This window comes from Aquarana catesbeiana, linkage group LG12, assembly GCF_042186555.1.
Source record: "Aquarana catesbeiana isolate 2022-GZ linkage group LG12, ASM4218655v1, whole genome shotgun sequence".
NCBI classification, from domain to species: Eukaryota; Metazoa; Chordata; class Amphibia; order Anura; family Ranidae; genus Aquarana; species Aquarana catesbeiana.
In genome coordinates, this window is record NC_133335.1 from 86,377,998 (window position 1) to 86,398,443 (window position 20,446).

At 42.3% G+C, this 20,446-nt stretch overlaps 1 protein-coding gene across 6 annotated transcripts in view; it reads right to left on the reverse strand.

Moving 5' to 3' along the window:
* Nucleotides 1-20,446, reverse strand: part of LLGL2 (LLGL scribble cell polarity complex component 2) — a 156,489-nt gene that overhangs the window by 85,292 nt on the left and 50,751 nt on the right. For all 6 annotated transcript variants that reach the window (XM_073608170.1, XM_073608171.1, XM_073608168.1 and 3 more), the window contains exons 3-4: nt 18,634-18,731; nt 5,287-5,368 (exon numbers count right to left, since the gene is read on the reverse strand). In XM_073608170.1, the coding sequence (XP_073464271.1) occupies nt 5,287-5,368; nt 18,634-18,731 (180 nt within the window). The remainder of the gene's footprint in view (nt 1-5,286; nt 5,369-18,633; nt 18,732-20,446) is intronic.

The following is a 20,446-nucleotide window of genomic DNA, read 5'->3' on the forward strand; positions in this document are numbered from 1 at the left end:
CTAGATTACCATTGTTGGTGCCTAAGACAAGAGCTAGTTATTGTTCTCCCTCTTTGTATCTTCCCTGCTAGACTTCCAGGTGATTTCATTATATACCCCCAAACCAGACAGCTGCTCACCCCAAAAGGATCTCACCCACAATGACTACTGAAAACTGCACTCTACTAAGCCCTTTAACCAGAACTTAACATACAACTTAACATACGCATTGCTTCACTCCCTTAATCATCCACTTCTGCCTGTTACAAATAAATCCCCTATCTAGCCCCATTACTATGAGCTGAGGCTGTCGGTGGGATGGCCCTCAATGTTCACTCTTTCTACATTTGTCCATTCCTCTCAATTGACAAACCAACCCCCACACAGTGGTTACAAACAACTCACAGGGTTCTTCCCTCCTCAAGTACTATAAACACCACTGACCTATACCGCCACGTCTGATATCGTGGCCCCACTCACCGAGTCAAGAAATAGGGTTCCCGCTTATCGCCGGAACCTTTCCCTCTACATACCACTCATTACTTACTCCACCTTACTTACCAATTCAGACCCCCATACCCACCCGACCACACCTCCTACCACAGCTCCTGAAAGCTTAACAGATACTTTAATATACTTTCAAAATGACCCCAACATCCCCCACTACAACCACCCCCTTGGTAAACATAGTTTCGCTCAATGCTAGAGGCCTTAACACACCAGAAAAACTCTCCCAGCTCCTCCTAACCATGCACCGCAGCAAGGCTGATATCATTCATACAGGAAACTCATTTCCGCTCTAACGCCACACCAAAACTTCACAATTTCCGATACCCAACGGCATTATGCAACCAACCCGTTGAACAAATCGAAAGGAGTCTCGATACTTAGCGCAAAATGCTGCCCCTTTCAACTTACTGCCTCGCTTATAGATGAGGAGGGCAGATACCTCTTCCTGAAAGGCTCGCTTCTAGGTAGAAAAATCACCTTAGCAAACATATATGCCCCAAACGTCCGGCAAGTACCATTCTTCCGAACCATAACTGATACTCTAACAACCTTCCAGGAAGGTACCTTAATACTAGGGGGAGATTTTAACGCCCCGCTCACTCCTATTCAAGACATATCATCTCTCCCATATACAGCCCTCAAGTCAATCAAATCCCGCCTTAAACATCTACTACTCCATGACACTTGGCGCACCCTAAATCCCAACGGCAAAGATTATACCTTCTATTCAACACCTCACAACCGGTACTCAAGGATAGACTACCTATTCTTGACACAAAAAGATCTATCCATGATCCATCAAACTTCCATTGACCCAATGTTTATCTCAGACCACCATCCCATTTCCCTGACACATTTCCTCGCCCATCAACGTGGAGGTTAGACCCATCCCTACTTACAGATCCCTCTATTGCTGCTGAAGTTGAAACACGTCTCTAACACTTCTTTTTCGAAAATAAACCTAATGACACATCCCCACTCACTAATTGGGAAGCCCATAAATGCGTAATTAGAGGCACTCTAATTGCGGCGGCTGCCAAACGAAACCAAGAACGGCGGAGACAATATTCAGAACTTATCGAACGGATCCACATGACCTGATACAAGCCAGAAAAGATCTGTTGGACCTATTAGATAAAAAATACAACGCAACTATATCCTCTCTAAGAAAACATTCTACGAACATGGCAATAAAGCTAGTAAAATGCTAGCAAGAGCCTTATAAGCGAAAAAATCCGACACAACAATACATTCCATTACTGACCCGTCGGGACACAAACTAACCTCGACCCCAGACATAGCTAAACAATTTGTCAAGTACTACAATAAATTATATAACCTCCCCACATCCGATCCATCCATAGATGGAACCACTAGAAAACAAATGATACTTAACTTTTTGGAACAATACGGCCCAACCCCAATATCGGAATCAATAGCTCAAGACCTAGATTCACCCATAAAAAGAGAAGAGGTTGACATAGCACTGAAACAAATGAAAATGGGCTAAAGTATCGGTCCCAATGGTTTGGCCATCGGGTACTATAAAACATAAGCAGGAATACACTAATCCCTTCTTTTATAGCAGCCTTTAACTTCTTTTCTACTTCTACGGACCCCCCGCGAGATCTTCTAACCGCCCACATAGCAGTAATTCCGAAGCCAGACAAAGACCCTTCATTTGTTAACAATTATAGACCCATCTCGTTACTCAACGTTGACCTTAAATGGTATGCAAAAACATTAGCGAATCGACTCCTCCCTTTAATACCTCAACTTATTGACCTTGATCAAGTTGGCTTTGTCCCGGGAAAAGAAGCGAGAGATAATACTCTTAAGGCCATCAGTGTCCACCACTGGCTCACGTCTACACATAATAAAGGATTTATGTTGTCGCTCGATGCGGAGAAGGCGTTCGACAGGGCAGCATGGGACTACATGTCAGAAACCCTAAGGGCTATAGGCCTCCCCTCCACAATGTTAAACTTCATATTAGCACTTTATTCAAGTCCCACTGCAAAAGTCTGAGTAAATGGTCACCTGTCGGATGCCTTCTCCGTGTCGAACGGTACACGCCAGGGCTGCCCACTCTCCCCTTTAATTTTTATCCTTTCCCTGGAACCACTACTAAGATGCATCAGGGCCAATCCGGATATTAAGGGCATAAATATAAAACATCGCACATATAAACTAGCAGCTTTTGCAGACGACATCCTCCTCTTCCTCACAGACCTGCTTACGACAATCCCGAACTTAAAGATTTTCAAACCTTTAAAACCTTAACTAACCTACAAATCAATTTTTCAAAATCGGCAGCCCTGAACGTTTCGCTTACCCCTCACACCTGTCAACAATGCCAAAATAATTTCCCCATTCACATGGAACAACCGCGCAATTACCTATCTGGGCATTCAATTACCAACCTCCCTAAATGACTTATACTCTCTAAACCATACTCCTTTGCTACAAAAAATACTAATAGACTTAAAGAAATGGTCCACGGGGCTTTTTTCCTGGTTCGGCAAAGGTGCGATCATTAAAATGAATATCCTACCCAGGATCCTATATATCCTACAAACAATCCCAATTAAAATCCCACAAGCATTCTTCTCTACTTACCGAAAAGCATGCACAGACTTCGTCTGGGGCAAAACACGACCGAGACTAAGCTTTATGAGACTGACCACTCCTAAACTCCTGGGTGGCTTAGGACTCCCAGACATACGTAAATATCAACAAGCATGCCACCTTGCTAGGATTGTAGATTGGAACGTACACTCTAAACATAAAGATTGGGTCCAATTGGAACAATCCTTGTCGACACTGCCATTGTCACATCTACCATGGGTCGATCCCCTACACATCCCCCCTGAATACAAACTTGACCCATTCATTGACCCGACACTAATCTCCTTCCGCACAACTTGCAAACAAACAAAAAATTTCCTCCCTCCACGGTCCAATGACGCCACTCCGCCTAAACCCAGACTTTGCGCTGGGAATGCATATCTCTTTTTTAACCGACCACTGGCCCCATACAACCGTCCGCGCGGAACATTTCTTTGAAGGAGGTCACCTTTTATCCCAATCCGCATTGGGGTCAAAAATGAAAATAGATTCTTTCCCCTTCTGGACATATGTCCAATTACAACATTTTTTTTAACAAACCTAAACCCAGACCTGACTGGTCAGACAACTTACCACGTTTGAAAACCTATGTCTAAGTGAGGAACCCCAAAGACACCTGATTTCACAAAAACTTACACTCTATTATTTTCTGTTAATACACCCACAAAACACTGGACCAACCAAAAATGGGAACAAGATCTATCCATAGACCTCTCTGACCTGGAATGGGAAAACATTAACACACTAATCCATAAAGGTTCGATGAATGTACAAATACAGGAAAATGCTTTCAAAATATTTTCCAGATGGTACAGGACACCTCTTATATTACACCAAATCGATCCAACGATCTCCCAGATCTGTTGGAGATGCAAAACAGACAGGCTCGCTCCTACATATTTGGTGGACCTGTTCCAAACTCCAACCGTTCTGGAAAGAAGTCCACAGACTTACCAACCAAATAACCACATACTCCCTAGACTTTACGCCTGCCCAATTCTTACTCCATCACTCAACGGCTGCACTACGAGCCTACTCTCGCTCTCTAGCTATACACAACACAGCTAAAATATGTGTCCCTCTCAAATGGCGTTCCACTGATCCGCCAACCATAGCGGATTGGTTTAAATCGCACACAAAAAACAATGGTCCTGGAAGACCTCATACATCAAGCCAAGGATACTCCCGCTAAGTTCACCAAAACATGGGCGTGTTGGTTGCACTTTATCACCACTGATAAAAAACACATGAACTGAATGAATGACCTCCATGAGCTGTGGCAGGACCAGAAAGACTCCATATCTCCCCCACTCACACCACTCTCTACTCCCTTCCCCCCCACTCTTTCTCACAGGCACTTACCATCCACAACTCTCTTATTATCCACACCTTGCATATTAATGTATACATCCTCTAAGTCTAACTGCCATCATTGTTATCATCCCAACAATTTAACTTCCTATCGGGATTCTAGACTGAATCTCTTCACACCATCTACTTTAGATTGTCTTACCTACCCTTCCTACTTCCCGGTCCATTCACAGCCAAGGTCCCTTTTTAATGCTGAATGGAACCGGGATTGATCTGTCGGTGTGGCTGCAATCCTCACGCTCTACCCGATTTTAGCACTTACTGTCTATCATCGCACCAGATGTTGTCTACGTTATTAATTGATTGGTTTAATATTTTTGTTACTAGTCTCAAAGAGTCATATAGACACTCCTTAACATCTTAGAGCATCGGACTATGTGTAAATACTTATATACAAGTCTCTCTTTACACATTTCCCCCCTGCATCTTAGGAGATTTACACTCCATGCGTGTTTTACTAACTTGTAACACTGCCATATGAATACCAATTATATGCTTGTACCCTTGACTATTGAGATGTATGTTAATGTATTACCTGTTAACCTGCAAAATCCAATAAAAACTTTTTTTGCAAAAAAAAAAAAAAAAATCCCTAGATCAGAGCAGTTGGGAAAGGAGCGGTATCACTGTAACCAGGCAGATTGCTGATCAGACCTCTGAAAGTGAAGTCAGTTTTTACACTGTTTTCACAACTGCTATCTAGGTACTGCTAGAGACCTGTGAGATGAGAGGGGGCAAGTGATAAAGAGCTTACAATTTCTATGTACATATGCTGTTAGAAATAGCATTGTAGCTCACCTGGTTGGGAATAAAGCTGATCTTGATCACTGCATTATTCTCATCATGCAAGCCCATAAACTCCACTCCAGGACAACCATAACTGAGGGTAAACTAGGTTAAGAAAATATTTTAAATTAAAAACACACATGCAGAATGTGACCACACATGGTCCCAAAAAGCCACACAATCTGGGAGTGCAGCCTTTATATGGACTCAAAGAATAGAAATAGAAATGCTAGTGAAATTTACCTGCTGTCCACACAAAGCCACAAAATTTGCCATTAAGAAAAAAAAAAAAAAAAAAAAAAAAAACTCTATTATGCTGTACTATCATACTAGACCCATGGACTTCCCAGACTTCATATTCTTCTATTGCATTTGCTTTATTACCATTTTAGCAAAGGATGGCAAAAATGATGTATTGTATAGTAAAAGGTTGACAGCGTTTTACTGGCAATAGGATTGACATTTTTTATACCGATGAACAGACTGTTCAGATCTAGTCTGAATCTGCAATTTAAATAAATATATTTCTACATATTTCAATTGCAATAATCCATTAAAATGGATGGAGCATCATATTATAGATTTTATTGTGTGTGCTAACCAAGTGTAACACGTACAGGTAATTACTACCACTCATGGAGATCACGGTACTCCCCGATAAAGGCTTCATCTGCTTTTTTCATCAGAATGGTAGTGATGTCTTTGTATAGACACTATTCAGGATCAGCATCCATTTCCTGGAGTGAGAAGGTGGCTCAGATAGGACACAATCATTCAAATCCTGATGATGTGCAGTTCTTGGCAGTGGTTACAAATTTCTGACACAAATCAGCCCCTGCTACTTGATACAAATTTACAATGTTGCAGTCTGATCTTTGGGAAAATGTTGGAGGAAATACTTTCTCCTGCATGCAGCAGACTGACAGCATAATCTCAGCCTAGACAAAGTCACCTGACTGGAGCTCAGGGACAGCTTTTGATATAAAATGTAGAGTTTTCTGAAACATTATATACTGTATTTATCGGTGTATAACACACGCCGGCGTATAACACGCACCCCAAGTTTAGGAGGGAATTTTAAGGAAAAAAAAAAAAAAAAGCTTTTAGGAGGGAAGATAAGGAAAAAAAAAAAAATACATTTAAATGCCCATCAATCCAGCCTTATCAGTGTCCATCTGCAGCCTTGTCCATCATTGCAGAATGATCAGTGTCCATCTGCAGCCTTGCCCAGTCGCATTACAGCCTGATCGTTTTTAAAATTAGCGCCGCCGAGATACAGAGCAGGATGTCCTGTGTACTTGGCTCCTCTCCCAGTCCTGCCCCTTGGCCCGGCTCCTATGATGGACATAACAGGTCCAATGGTGAGACTGGGTGTGACTGCGAGCGGAGCCGAGTAGACAGTACACTCGGCTAGGTGTATTTCGGCAGTGCTCGCTCCTCTCCCCCTCACAGTCAGCAGGAACCGACGTATAACACGCACCCACGATTTTCCCCTGATTTTAAGGTGGAAAAAAGTGTGTGTTATACGCCGATAAATACGGTAGTTGCTGTATGCCATGGTGGCAAGACATGACATAAGTTAAAATAGGAGTACAAATAACAGCACAGTACAAAAAGTTCAAATACTTAACCACTTGCCGACCGCCTAACGCATATATACGTCAACAAAATGGCACGGGCAGGCAAAATCATGTACCTAGTACGCGATTGCCTTCCCGCGGACCCCCTCCCCCCGGTGCCAGCGGCGGTCGGCTTTGGTCTGGGAGCGTTGAAAGGCGAGGGGGAGGCCATCCGATCGTGGCCCCCCCCCCTCGTGATCGCTCCCGGCCAATGAGAAACATCCCTTGCCTCTGTATAGTACACAGAGGCAGAGGATGTGATGTCATCTCTCCTCGGCTCGGCAGTTTCCGTTCCGGCGCCGAGGAGAGAAGACATCTGAGTAAGTGTAAAACACACACACACACACACACACACACACACACACACACACACACACACACACACACAGTAGAACATGCCAGGCATACATTACACCCCGACCCCCCCCCACCCCCCCGATCACCCCTCCCCCCATCACACTGACACCAAGCAGGTTTTTTTTTTTTTTTTCTGATTACTGCATGGTGTCAGTTTGTGACAGTTAGAATGTTAGGGCAGTTAGTGTTAGCCCCCTTTAGGTCTAGGGTACCCCCCTAACAAAGTTTTAACCCCTTGATCACCCCGTCACCAAGCGATCATTTTTCTGATCGCTGTATTAGTGTCGCTGGTGACGCTAGTTAGGGACATAAATATTTAGGTTCGCCGTCAGCGTTTTATAGCGACAGGGACCCCCATATACCACCTAATAAAATGTTTTAACCCCTTGATTGCCCCCTAGTTAACCCTTTCACCACTGATCACCGTATAACCGTTACGGGTGACGCTGGTTAGTTCGTTTATTTTTTTATAGTGTCAGGGCACCCGCCGTTTATTACCGAATAAAGGTTTAGCCCCCTGATCGCTCGGCGGTGATATGCGTCGCCCCAGGCAGCGTCAGATTAGCGCCAATACCGCTAACACCCACGCAAGCAGCATACGCCTCCCTTAGTGGTATAGTATCTGAACGGATCAATATCTGATCCGATCAGATCTATACTAGCGTCCCCAGCAGTTTAGGGTTCCCAAAAACGCAATGTTAGCGGGATCAGCCCAGATACCTGCTAGCACCTGCGTTTTGCCCCTCCGCCCGGCCCAGCCCAGCCCACCCAAGTGCAGTATCGATCGATCACTGTCACTTACAAAACACTAAACGCATAACTGCAGCGTTCCCAGAGTCAGGCCTGATCCCTGCGATCGCTAACAGTTTTTTTGGTAGCATTTTGGTGAACTGGCAAGCACCAGCCCCAGGCAGCGTCAGGTTAGTGCCAGTACCGCTAACACCCATGCACGCACCGTACACCTCCCTTAGTGGTATAGTATCTGAACGGATCAATATCTGATCCGATCAGATCTATACTAGCGTCCCCAGCAGTTTAGGGTTCCCAAAAACGCAGTGTTAGCGGGATCAGCCCAGATACCTGCTACCACCTGCGTTTTGCCCCTCCGCCCGGCCCAGCCCAGCCAAGTGCAGTATCAATCGATCACTGTCACTTACAAAACACTAAACACATAACTGCAGCGTTCCCAGAGTCAGGCCTGATCCCTGCGATCGCTAACAGTTTTTTTGGAAGCTTTTTATTGAACTGGCAAGCACCAGCGGCCTAGTACACCCCGGTCGTAGTCAAACCAGCACTGCAGTGACACTTGGTGACGTGGCGAGTCCCATAAGTGCAGTTCAAGCTGGTGAGGTGGCAAGCACAAGTAGTGTCCCGCTGCCACCAAGAAGACAAACACAGGCCGTCGTGCCCATAATGCCCTTCCTGCTGCATTCGCCAATCCTAATTGGGAACCCACCGCTTCTGCAGCACCCGTACTTCCCCCATTCACATCCCCAACCAAATGCAGTCGGCTGCATGAGAGGCATTTTCTTTATGTCCTCCCGAGTACCCCTACCCAACGAACCCCCCCAAAAAAGATGTTGTGTCTGCAGCAAGCGCGGATATAGGCGTGACACCCGCTATTATTGTCCCTCCTGTCCTTACAATCCTGGTCTTTGCATTGGTGAATGTTTTGAACGCTACCATTCACTAGTTGAGTATTAGCGTAGGGTACAGCATTCCACAGACTAGGCACACTTTCACAGGGTCTCCCAAGATGCCATCGCATTTTGAGAGACCCAAACCTGGAACCGGTTACAGCTATAAAAGTTACAGTTACAAAAAAAAAAAAAAAGTGTAAAAAAAAAAAAAAATCAAACAAAAATATAAAATAAAAAAAAATTAATAAATAGTTGTCCTTTTATTGTTCTCTCTCTCTATTGTTCTGCTCTTTTTTACTGTATTCTATTCTGCAATGTTTTATTGTTATTATGTTTTATCATGTTTGCTTTTCAGGTATGCAATTTTTTGTACTTTACCGTTTACTGTGCTTTATTGTTAACCATTTTTTTGTCTTCAGGTACGCCATACACGACTTTGAGTGGTTATACCAGAATGATGCCTGCAGGTTTAGGTATCATCTTGGTATCATTCTTTTCAGCCAGCGGTCGGCTTTCAGGTAAAAGCAATCCTAGCAGCTAATTAGCCTCTAGGGAATGCCCACCCCCCCCCCACCGTCTTCCGTGTTTTTCTCTGGCTCTCCTGTCTCAACAGGGAATCTGAGAAATGCAGCCGGTGATTCAGCCAGCTGACCATAGAGCTGATCAGAGACCAGAGTGGCTCCAAACATCTCTATGGCCTAAGAAACCAGAAGCTACGAGCATTTTATGACTTAGATTTTGCCGGATGTAAACAGCGCCATTGGGAAATTGGGGAAGCATTTTATCACACCGATCTTGGTGTGGTCAGATGCTTTGAGGGCAGAGGAGAAATCTAGGGTCTAATAGACCCCAATTTTTTCAAAAAAAAAAAAAAAAAAAAAAAAAAAAAAAAAAGAGTACCTGTCACTACCTATTGCTATCATAGGGGATATTTACATTCCCTAAGATAACAATAAAAATGATTTAATAAAAAAAAAAAAAAAAAAAAAAAAAATGAAAGGAACAGTTTAAAAATAAGATAAGAAAAAAAAAAAAAAAAAAAAAAAACAAAAGCACCCCTGTCCCCCCTGCTCTCGCGCTAAGGCGAACGCAAGCGTCGGTCTGGCGTCAAATGTAAACAGCAATTGCACCATGCATGTGAGGTATCACCACGAAGGTCAGATCGAGGGCAGTAATTTTAGAAGTAGACCTCCTCTGTAAATCTAAAGTGGTAACCTGTAAAGGCTTTTAAAAATGTATTAATGTTGTTGCCACTGCACGTTTGTGCGCAATTTTAAAGCATGTCATGTTTGGTATCCATGTACTCGGCCTAAGATCATCTTTTTTATTTCATCAAACATTTGGGCAATATAGTGTGTTTTAGTGCAATAAAATGTAAAAAAGTGTGTTTTTTCCCCCCAAAAAAATGCGTTTGAAAAATCGCTGCGCAAATACTGTGTGGGAAAAAAAAAAATGAAACACCCACCATTTTAATCTGTAGGGCATTTGCTTTAAAAAAATATATAATGTTTGGGAGTTCAAAGTAATTTTCTTGCAAAAAAAAATAATTTTTTCATGTAAACAAAAAGTGTCAGAAAGGGCTTAGTCTTCAAGTGGATGGAAGAGTGGGTGATGTGTGACATAAGCTTCTAAATGTTGTGCATAAAATGCCAAGACAGTTCAAACCCCCCCCAAATGACCCCATTTTGGAAAGTAGACACCCCAAGCTATTTGCTGAGAGGCATGTCGAGTCCATGGAATAATTTTATATTGTGACACAAGTTGCGGGAAAGAGACAAAATTTTTTTTTTTTTTTTTGCACAAAGTTGTCACTAAATGATATATTGCTCAAACATGCCATGGGAATATGTGAAATTACACCCCAAAATACATTCTGTTGCTTCTCTTGAGTATGGAGATACCACATGTGTGGGACTTTTTGGGAGCCTAGCTGCGCACGGGACCCAGAAAACCAAGCAACGCCTTCAGGCTTTCTAAGGGTGTAAATTTTTGATCAGTTTCGGAGGCCATGGAATTGCCCAGGTGGCACAAACCCCCCCCAAATGACCCCATTTTGGAAAGTAGAGACCCCAAGCTATTTGCTGAGAGGTATAGTGAGTATTTTGCAGACCTCACTTTTTGTCACAAAGTTTTGAAAATTGAAAAAAGAAAAAAAAAAAAATTTCTTGTCTTTCTTCATTTTCAAAAACAAATGAGAGCTGCAAAATAAATACTCACCATGCCTCTCAGCAAATAGCTCGGGGTGTCTACTTTCCAAAATGGGGTCATTTGGGGGGGGGGGGGGGGTTTGTGCCATCTTGGCATTTTATGGCCTTCAAAACTGTGATAGGTAGTGAGGAGTGAAATCAAAAATTTATGCCCTTAGAAATCCTGAAGGCGGTACTTGGTTTTCGGGGCCCCGTACGCGGCTAGGCTCCCAAAAAGTCCCACACATGTGGTATCCCCATACTCAGGAGAAGCAGCTGAATGTATTTTGGGGTGCAATTCCACATATGCCCATGGCCTGTGTGAGCAATATATCATTTAGTGACAACTTTTTGTACATTTTTTTTTTTTTTTTCAATTATTCAATCACTTGGGACAAAAAAAAAAAAAAAAAAATATTCAATGGGCTCAACATGCCTCAGCAATTTCCTTGGGGTGTCTACTTTCCAAAATGGGGTCATTTGGGGGGGTTTTGTACCGCCCTGCCATTTTAGCACCTCAAGAAATGACATAGGCAGTCAAACTAAAAGCTGTGTAAATTCCAGAAAATGTACCCTAGTTTGTAGACGCTATAACTTTTGCGCAAACCAATAAATATACGCTTATTGACCTTTTTTTTACCAAAGACATGTGGCCGAATACATTTTGGCCTAGATGTATGACTAAAATTGAGTTTATTGGATTTTTTTTATAACAAAAATTAGAAAATATCCATTTTTTTTTTTCAAAATTTTTGGTCTTTTTCCCTTTATAGCGCAAAAAATAAAAAACGGCAGAGGTGATCAAATACCATCAAAAGAAAGCTCTATTTGTGGGAAGAAAAGGACACAAATTTCGTTTGGGTACAGCATTGCATGACCGCGCAATTAGCAGTTAAAGCGACGCAGTGCCAAATTGTAAAAAGTGCTCTGGTCAGGAAGGGGGTAAATCCTTCCAGGGCTGAAGTGGTTAATAAGGATACCCTCACAGGAGAGGAAGATTGGCCAAAAGCTCTCTTTAAACAGGATATAGAATAGATAACACGTGTGTGAGCTGTCAGCACTGCACACCCCAGTACATTATATAGAATAGAAATTCCCTCAAGGGTTTTTTTAGCATCCAAAAGTAGTACTTTAGTAGTAATCAATTTCTGAATAAAAAAATTATTAGATCAAAAAGTACTTTGTAAATACATTAAAAGTTGTAAAATGCAAGCCTGGCTTTGACATAAAAATACAGCCCATCAATGGTGAAAGAAACACATATTACATGAAATCCATTGTATTAACGTGGTATTCTACATGATATTCCTACACGTTTCAACCCTTCTAATTATTGGTCTTCTTCAAGGGAATTGTTGTCTATGCGAAAAAGAGAAATACAGATTATATTTTAGAGTAAGCCATCTTTTTATATTATGCATTATATTTCATCATGTGTAAGATGGTGTATATCTGCTGAATGCTTAACCCTTAGAGCCCTTTCACACTGGGAGGGGGGCGGTAGCGGTAAAGCGCTGCTAGTTTTAGCGGCGCTTTACCGCTGTTATAGCAGCGCTTTGATGCCACTATTCAGATGGGAGCGTGGCGCTTTAAACCCCGAAAAATGACAGTTTTTAAAAAAAAAAAAAAATTTGATTTTTTTATATACAAGTTGTATTATAGTCAACTTTTTAATAATATCAATTTAAATTAATATGAATTTATTGTTTGCCATTATTGGCACCTTTAGTGCAAGAAAGGTCGAGGAAAATGCAGTCTGCAGTCTCTAACCATCATGTCTGCAATCTCTTAATTAAACTTAAACACATTGCTAACAGTATTAGCAAAATTTCCATTCGGTGCACCTCTAGCGGAACCCCCGCTGGCGGCCGAAAAAGGGTTAAAATCCCTCGTACAGCGCGGCTATAGCCGCGGTGTCCCATTGATTTCAATGGGCAGGAGCGGTGAATACACCACTCCTTCACCGCTCCAAAAAAGCGGTTTGCAGGACTTTTTTCACCGTCCTGCCTGCGCACCGCTTCAGTGTGAAAGCCCTCGGGCTTTCACACTGAACAAACAGCGGAGGCTGTTTAGGGGCTGTTTGCAGGCGGTATTTTTAGCGCAATACCGCCTGCAAACCGCCCCAGTGTGAAAAGGGTCTTAGCAGCATGCCTGTGCCCGGATCAGAGTGGCGATCTCCGTGTGTCACGGAGCAGGGTTTGAATTGCCCGGGCCGCAGTAACAACGTCCCGCCTCCTGTGATCACATCACACTGATTCAACGTCTCGCCATTGGATCAGTGTGCAATCTATCACAGGAGGCGGGACACTGTTACTACGACCCGGACAATTCAGCTCCGTGACACACGGAGATCGTGGCGAGGAGGGAGAGGAGGAGGGAGTGGAGGACTGGGACACGCCAGGGTGATACTCTTGCAATGGGCAGCACCCGGGGCGGACCCCGCCCCCTTTCAGTATTGGCTGTTTTTTGCCATCTGCCGAATGAAAAAAAAAAAACAAAAAAAAAAACCAAAAAACAAACAGTTTTAGGCCGATAATTTTCGGCAGCCAAAATTTTGTTGCACCTCTAGTTAAAGGGGCACGTGTAGCGATGCTGCCGAAGCGCTTTGCGGGCACTTCGGCAGCGCTGCCCATTCATTTCAATAAGCAGGGGCAGTATATACACTGCTCCCGCACCGCCCTGAAGATGCTGCTAGCAGGACTTTTTCTAACGTCCTGCAAGCGCACCGCTCCAGTGTGAGAGAACTCGGGCTTTCACACTGGGGCTGCAGGGGGAGGCGTTTTTCAGGCGCTTTACAGGTACAAATTGTAGCCCTTTAGCGCCTGAAAAATACCTCAGTGTAAAAAGGGTCTTAGGGCAAGGGTAGGCAACCTCAGCCCTCCAGCTGTGGTGAAACTACAAGCCTCGTGAGACATTGCAAGACCCTGACAATCACAGGCATGATGGGATAGTTTCACCACAGCTGGACTGCCGAGGCTGCGCTATAATACATTATATATATATATATATATATATATATATATATATATATATATATATATATATATATCACTGGACTGGGCTTTTTTTTTTGGGCCACATATATGCGCATCTGCCCTTGCGCTGGAAGCGTGCTGCACAGCACTCTCCCAGCAGAGACCGGGTTCTCTAAATAACGACCAGAACTCCCAGTTCTGGGTCACCTGATCGCTCTGATTGGCTACAACAGTGATTAGTTACTGTGAAGTCTGCTCCTGTGTTTTCGCTTTGTAGAGAAGAAAAAGAAAAAAAAAAAAAAAAAAAAAAAAAAAACACACACACAAGACGGTGTGTAAAATAAATAGGAGATATAGATATCCTAGATCAAGGTTTAATCTGTGTCAACTCCGGTTCACATACAGTGGATATAAAAAGTCCACGCACACCTGTTAAAAGGTTAGGTTTATATACTGTAAAAAAACAAAAAAAACAAAAAGATAAATCATTTCAGAACCTTTTCCACCTTTAATGTGACCTATAAAGTGAACAACTGAATTGAACAACAAACTGAAATATTTTAGATGGAGGGAAGTAAAAATACTAAAATATTTTGATCAGTGTGTACACCCTTAATTTAATACTTTGTTGAAGCACCTTTTGATTTTATTACAGCACTCAGTCTTTTTAGGTATGGGTCTATCAGCATCTTGACTTGGCAATATTTGCCCACTCTTCTTTGCAAAAACACTCCAAATCTGTCAGATTGCAAGGGCATCTCCTGTGCACACCACAGATTTTCAATCGGATTCAGGTCTGGGCCATTCCAAAATTTGAATCTTCTGGTGAATCCATTCCTTTGTTGATTTGGATGTATGCTTTGGGTCATGGTCATGCTGAAAGATGAAGTTCCTCTTCATGTTCAGTTTTCTAGCAGAAGCCTGAAGGTTTTGTGCCAATATTGACTGGTATTTGGAACTGTTCATAATTCCCTCTACCTTGACTAAGGTCTGTTCCAGCTGAGGAAAAACAGCCCCAAAGCATGATGGTGGCACCACCATGTTTTACTATGGGTATAGTGTTATTTTGGTGATGTGCAGTGTTTTTGCACCAAACATATCTTTTGCAATTATGGCCAAAAAGTTCAACCTTGGTTTCATCAGACCATAACACATTTTCCCACATGCTTTTGTGAGACTTCAGATGCGTTTTTGCTAAATTTAACCAGGCTTAGATGTTTTTCCTTCTGCCCCTCTACCCCATAGCCCAGAAGAATACAGGAGATTGTTGTCACATGAACCACACAGCCAGTACTTGCCAGATATTCCTGCAGCTCCTTTAATGTTGCTGTAGACCTGTTGGCAGCCTCCTTGACTAGTTTTCTTCTAGTCTTTTCACAAATTTTGGAGGAACGTCCAGTTCTTGGTAATGTCACTGTTGTGCCATATTTTCTCCACTTGATGAGGACTGTCTTCACTGTGTTCTATGGTATATCTAATGCCTTGGAAATTCTTTTGTACCCTTCTCCTGATTGTTACCTTTTAACAATGAGATCCCTCTGATGCTTTGGATGCTCTCTGCGGACTATGGCTTTTGCTGTAGGATACGACTAAGAAAATGTCAGGAGAGATCTACTAGAACAACTGAACTTTATTTGGGGTTAATCAGAGGCACTTTAAAATGATGGCAGGTGTGTACTGATTCCTATGTAACATGAGTTTGAATGTGATTGCTTTATTCTGAACACAGCTACATCCCTAATTATAAGAGGGTGTGCACACTTATGCAACCACTTTAGTTTTTTTTTTTTTTTTTTTTAATCAAAACTTTTGACAAGAATAATGGGTAACTGAGTTACAATAAGGGGATAAACATTATTCCCCACAGTACCTTAGTATTTTAAGTTCTGAAATTTTTTATCTGTTTTGTTTTTTTGTTTTTTTTTTACATCACAGAAACATTTTAACAGGGGTGTGTAGACTTTTTATATCCCACTTTATATGCAAAGTTGATGCATTCTGAACCACACCAGATTCTCACAACATGTGAACCAAACTGGTATTCTACGGAGGCTGTTCACATATGTGCGGGCCGGGTGCAGTGCGATTTTAAAAAGAGAGTCAGATAAGATTTTCAGTCCAATTCAGGTGTGATTTCCTGTGTCATACACTTTAAAAATTTGCACCTGAACCGCTGAACGAAAATCGTATTGAACTCTTTTTACATATCGCACTAAAACCAGCACCACACATATGTGAACTCAGTGCCAGGACCAGGATTTTTTTTTTTAAAAAAAGCATTTTTTAAAATTAGTATCAGTGTGTTTTAGGTGGGTTAAAAACAAAAATGTGCACTATTGTTTCTGGGCTGTTCTACAGGTACAAACATACATATATGTGATATCACTGATCGCCAGGAGCAGGAGAATTTATTTTGGGTTGTTCTCGGGTAGAAGGGTATGGTAGTAGCAAGAAATATACAGCTACATTTTAAAAAAAAAAAAAAAAAAAAAAAAAAAACCCACCACATACACACACTTTTTTCCAACTATTTTGGGCCAGTTTTCCCTTGATTAAATAAATAATAAATCAGGACATATCCATTACCATTTACCACCAAATGAAAGCCAAAATTTGTCAAAAAAAACAAAAAAAAACAAACACACAACCAAACCAACAGTATAATCCACCTGAATGCACAAAAATAGTTGTGATGATATGTACAGTTTTACTAACAAAGTGTCAAAGTTGCAAAATTGTGCTTAGGGCATTAACATTTGTTTTACCCTTAGGCACAACTGGCCACAATATTCCCAAGGACGTGTTTTTTTTTTTTTTTTTTTTACACACATAACATGTTCCTTATCCCTTTAAAAAGAAGTTTCATGGTCACTAGTAGTTTCTAACCTTTCTAACCAGCAATAGCAACCAACAGAGCTCAAGGGTATGCTAGCCAGTTCTACTATGAAAGGCCATGGTATGAAAACTGGTGAACAAAAAAGGTGTAAAAAAGTGGCCCATATCCACCAATTAGAAAGCCGAATTCCAGTCAGATACAACATGTATATCGGACACACATAAATGCAGCCCTGTATTCAAAAATGTATCACTCAAATTTTTTTATGCAAGCAGTGCAAGAACCTGAATTCGACTTTGTATCAGCACCTTGCAATCCTCTATACAACAGAACTTAAGACTAGGAAAGGAAAGAGCGGCAAGTCATGAGAGGGAGCAGAGAGATCAGCTCACCAGTCATCTGCTTCTCCTTTCACTGTCCAATGACAGGCTCAGGGAGGGGCAAAATCTGGTGTTCTGCCCTGCCTGGCAGGGCTGCATAATTCAGAAAGGTGTATAGGCAGAAACAGGGCCGGCGCTACCACTAGGCAAACTAGGCAGCCGCCTAGGGCGCACTGCTGCCTAGGGCACCAGGCCACTGGTGTTCCTACTGTCTTCTCTCTGCAGCAAGCTGCATTTGGTGGCGCTGGTGAGGCTGCATTTGGTGGGCACTGGTGAGGCTGCATTTGGTGGGCACTTCATTAAAAAGGTGGGGTATACATGGGCAGGGAAAAGGGGGTGGGGCCAGGGCAGGGGCAGCAAAATGAGGTTTTGCCTAGGGTGTCAAAAATCCTTGCACCAGCCCTGGGCATAAATACTAATTCTTTGGCAAGCATGACACCTAGATTTGCAGTTTGCTTGAAATTTACCTGTAAAATAGCACCAGTTTTGAAAGAATGAAGCACAAGCTATGCGCTGTCCTATAAAGCTGACATGTTAAAACAAGATATTTATATACCACAATACTATCTGTCCAAGGGGCCACCAAAGATTTGCTGTAGGCAAGGAAACAAAAGCCTACAGTGCAAACATCCTGTACTTCTAATGCCAGCCTCTCCTTAGATTGGCAGCAGCACTGGACCAGTCACATAGAAGGAGGGAGCCTACAGAGTCAGGAATAGGGCAAGTAATACACCTTATTCCTGCACCCCTGGACTAAACAAGCATTTACCCCCTTGTATTGCAAGGGTGCCCCACTGCTAATGTGCATTTTGTCAGATTCCTGGAGTTCAGCTTTAAAAATGATTGTTGAGAATCATTGTGCAACATATCGCAGAATCATTCAAAATGATGTTTGTATTACCTGCAGTAGAAGAATGTCAGGTCCCCCAGGCTCTCTTGCAAAGCTGTTCAAATCTCAGCACTAAATACAACTACTCTGGCAGGTAAAACAGCTATTTATATGAATTTCAGTTGTGCATTTAAACCAATTACATGGAAGTTCTGTTTCATCCTTGTTTTTGTGCCTAAAAATGTAATAAATTGATAAAAACAAACAAAACAAAAAGAATTGGGTGATGAAGACTGTGGGCGTTCTAAGGATGTAAGCTCCACTGGAGCACAGAGCAGAATATGCTGTGGATATATAAATATCGATTTCTCAAGCTTGATATACTTTAGTGTAATATTCCAGTAGTACACCAACGAAAGAACAGTATTGACTCCACTGTATGCGATTTTGTTTATTTATGCTTTTTTGATCCCACTGTCAAATTTTAATATGTTCTAAAAATAGGCAATACATTAAGGCACAGCTGAAAAAGGATACACCTTGATGGCTCCCGAGCGAGTTCCAATTGCCATGAGCCGTAGAGAGTCACTGAACCCCAAGGCACTAGGCTGGTGGGGAAATCCATGTTCCACAGTCTGTAGAAACAAAATAGACATAATTACTATACACATTACAAACACCATACGACAAAATGAGCCGTCTACCAATGATCTACAGCAGGCACGACAAATTCAAATCAAACCGTGGACAAAACGGAGAGAACTAAATCTTCAAGTGAGCTGTATTATGTCTACGGAGTGCCAGACAGTCTCCATTTCAGAAAGGTTTTGGCACATCAGTAAAAATATTGCAACTTATTACACTCAAACCCACAGAAAAGGGTTACACTTTATATCATTTATTGAAGAACATTTGATACAAAAGTAGAGCACTGAGTTAGCTAAAGAGCACAGCAGAAGCGTTCTAGGTTTTGGTTCACTTTGAACAGAACCAGGGTGGATTTGATTTAAAATAAAGTGGATTTAAATCACTAGTAAAAATGCTCGATTTAAATCAAATTGATTTAAATCATAATTTTTAAAGAGCAACTGTCATCTGTCTCACAACGGCTCCTCCTCTGCCCCACTGTTGACTCATCGACAGTCCGATTCACTTTAATGGGATGGCTGGTGATACGGCAGTGACACAACATGGTGAGGGACGCCATGGCAGCAGGTGAGTAGATGCCCGCTAACAGGTGCTGCCATGATGGATCTGAAATGACTGGTGCTCTTTAATTGCAAGGGACTCATTCTTGTTGGTAGCTAGAATCTTTAATATTTGCAAACAAAATGAAGGTTTCCTGTTTAGAATAAGTGGTCAGGTTAGTAAAACAGCGATATCAGTACCAATTCAATCGTACAGTTTGTAGATGTACATAGATTTGCAAAACAATGGGATAAAAGGAAAAATTCCTGAACTTTGTTTTATATCATGGTTATTGTGAAATTGTGTAAATGCATCAATGCAGTGCATGTTATCGCAGCTTGCATTAATTGAATGGAGTTTACCAAAAATTTAAATATTGCAGAATATACAGCCTCATGCTATATAACCAAGCTCCATTTCATGCTGAATAAACTAATTAATGAATCTTAAAAGGAAATTAAAAAAAAAAAAAAAAAAGTAGATTTTTATCCACCCTGAACAGAACCGTCTCATAGGAGCAGAGTCTCTCTCTGAATTCCATCACTGGTGTAAATAAAGCAATAAAGCAGAGTTTTTCATAATATTTTTCAGTCATGCCCCCCCCCCTCTTAAAATTATACACAATCTCAGGGCACACCAGTCTAAAATGTAGTTTGTGATGCCGAGGTTCAGTGGTCAGTAATTTGCGACGTAGAGTTGCCTTGCACCTGTACAATATTCAAGTCAGTGAGTAGGGAGGTCAGTGAGCAGTGTGTAGTGGTGGCAGTGAGCAGTATGTAGGGGCGGGGGGGGGGGGGGGCACTGAATATTATGTAGGGGCAAGGAGGGGAGGGGGGTGGGGGTTGTTAGTGAGCAGTAGGTTGTGGCAGGGCAGTCAGTGAGCAGATGGATAGAATTCCTGATGTGGAAGCTTTTCACCAGTCACTTAGTGCTCCACTGCAGATGAAGACTTGCATGGCTGCCATCTCTGCTTGTCCTCCTTCCCCTATCTTCAGCTGCTGGATCAGCCAGAGTAGCCACCTGTGCAAGGAGGGAAGAAGTTGGCCACACCCCTGATCCTGCACACCACCTTTGGCTGACTAAGAATGCTGTCGAGTGTCCCCTGGCTTCCAGCCCCAGGATACCCTGCATAATGCACAGGCGAGGAGAAATCCAACCTGAA